At 37.6% G+C, this 2500-nt stretch overlaps 1 protein-coding gene across 1 annotated transcript in view; it reads left to right on the forward strand.

Annotated features, from left to right (window-relative positions):
- Positions 1-2500, forward strand: part of LOC125024609 (NPC intracellular cholesterol transporter 2-like) — a 3444-nt gene that overhangs the window by 543 nt on the left and 401 nt on the right. Inside the window, exons 2-4 of the mRNA XM_047612421.1 lie at positions 101-200; positions 1175-1279; positions 1789-1973. Coding sequence (XP_047468377.1) covers positions 134-200; positions 1175-1279; positions 1789-1973 — 357 coding nt within the window. The 5' untranslated portion in view covers positions 101-133. The remainder of the gene's footprint in view (positions 1-100; positions 201-1174; positions 1280-1788; positions 1974-2500) is intronic.

Below are 2500 nucleotides of genomic sequence, written 5' to 3' on the forward strand. Positions count from 1 at the left end.
CTCTCTGAAGCTTCATCATAAACCACATTTCGCTTAAACTGAAAACTCAGCATCTGAACAAGCAACATTTTCAACTGCCCTTCCTGTTTCCTCTCCTCAGAGCTCTCCATTCTTCCAACGATTCTTCACTAAAATGCGTGTTTTTCTCGCCGTCTTGTGCATTGCATCTGCCGCGTCTGCAACCTTTTTCCAAGATTGTGGTAAGTCTTTTAACACCTAATGATCAGCAAGTGTGTCCTTATCCATGAATGCTGGTATATAGATCTATAGGAATGGGATAGGTCATATGGCGAAAAGGTTTAGTTAATGGATATAGAATTTATTGTTTTTTGTTGTGTTTCTAGTATTAAATACACATTTATCTATCTATTTTATCTATCTATTTATCTATCTAGATCTGTCGACATCGAGGATATTCTTTAATGTTGCAGAATATAGAATTGACAGTGGTATAAGTGTAATGAACATTGGATCTGATAAAGACGCAGAGATAGACAATATAACTGTTGAATTTGATATACAATAGATAATCAGATTTATCGTAGAGCTGTTTAGTTTTGATATTGATTATAATGTAGAATATCTTGTACAGGTATAGGAGGAAATTATTTTGATCAAATGTAAAAGCATATGGCCTATATAGAGGATTGCCTTATTGAACTAACCTATACAAAAAAAAAAATTTGTTTTAGGGTAGAAAACAGAACCATTTCATGACGTATTAATGTTGATATGAAGTATTGAATATATAAATATAGACCTACACAGACGATGGTAGGTAAGTCAACCAAAAAAAAGAGAGAAAGAGGAAGAAGAAGATATTTGTTTACAGTCCTGTATGCAAATTAGTATATTAGTTTATATTGATGTGTCCTTTTATATGTATTTTGTGATGTATTATTTTTGGCATTATTTTTATTTACATCACTAGTATTTTAAAATTTCATTTGTTGATTTTATTTACTTATTATTATTATTATCATCAGTAGAAGTAGTAATAGTAGTAACAGTAGTAGTAGTAGTGATAGTAGTAGTAGTAGTAGTAGTAGTAGTAGTGGTAGTAATAGTAGTAGTAGTAGTAATAGTAGTAGTAGTGGTTGTAGTTGTTGTTGTATATTTATCTGCTTACTTAATTATTTTATCTTATTTATCTATTCATTCATATTTTCTTCAGGATCCGTGGCTTCAGATGTGGTGTTCAATTTGGAAGACTGTGATGCAGTGCCATGCCTCCTGCAGCGTGGAAGGTCATACGCTGTTAACTTCATATTTACTGCAAGTAAGTAGGAGGATTTTCCTCTCCCTCTCTGTCTGTCGGTCTGTCGGTCGGTGTGTCTGTCTATCTTTCTCTGTCTCTGTTTGTCTCCCTTTCTCTCTCTCTCTCCCTCTCTCTCTCTCTCTCTCTCTCTCTCTCTCTCTCTCTCTCTCTCTCTCTCTCTCTCTCTCTCTCTCTCTCTCTCTCTCTCTCTCTTTCTCTCTTTCTCTCTTTCATTCTCTCTCTCTCCCTCTCTCTCTTTTTTTCTCTCTCTCTTATTATCATTGTTATTATTATTATTATTATTATTATTATTATTGTTATTATTATTGTTATTGTTGTTGTTGTTGTTGTTGTTATTATTATTATTATTATTATTATTATTATTATTATTATTATTATTATTATTATTATTATTATTATTATTATTATTATTATTATTGTCATTATCTTTTTCATTATCCTTATTATTATTATTATTATTATTATTATTATTATTAACATTATTATTACCATCCTCCCTCCCTCCGTAGGCCAGGCCTCGACCAGTCTGAAGATCGGGGCCTCTGCAAGCATCGGGGGCATCAACGTACCCTGGCCGGGCGTGGATACTGACGGGTGTGCGTGGCTGGAGGGCACGGCGACCCCCTGCCCTTACGCAGCCGGGGCACGCGTCGACTGGACTATGCAGGCGGAGGTTCTCAGCGCATACCCCGCGGTCAGGAAAAGCTTTTTGGTTTTGCGAATGTTTGTTTGCGTGGGTGTGTGGGTGTGGGGAGGGGGGGTTGTGTGTGTGTGTGGGGGGGGGTGTTTGTGTGTGTGGATGGGTGTGGGGGGGGGGGTTGTGTGTGTGTGTGTGTGTGTCTGTGTGTGAGTGTGTGTGTGTGTGAGTGTGGGTGGGTGGGTGGGTGTGGTGTGTGTGGTGTGTGTTTGTGTGTTTTTCTTTCTTTCTTTCTCTTTCTTTCTCTCTTTCTCTCTTCTTTCTCTCTCTCTCTCTCTCTCTCTCTCTCTCTATTTCTTTCTCTATTTCTCTCTTCTCTCTTCTCTCTCTCTCTTACTCTCTCTCTCTCTCTCTCTCTCTCTCTCTCTCTCTCTCTCTCTCTCTCTCTCTCTCTCTCTCTCTCTCTCTCTCTCTCTATTTCTCTCTTCTCTCTTCTCTCTCTCTCTCTCTCTCTCTCTCTCTCTCTCTCTCTCTCTCTCTCTCTCTCTCTCTCTCTCTCTCTCTCTCTCTCTCTCTCTATTAAT

Source organism: Penaeus chinensis, chromosome 43, assembly GCF_019202785.1.
Source record: "Penaeus chinensis breed Huanghai No. 1 chromosome 43, ASM1920278v2, whole genome shotgun sequence".
NCBI classification, from domain to species: Eukaryota; Metazoa; Arthropoda; class Malacostraca; order Decapoda; family Penaeidae; genus Penaeus; species Penaeus chinensis.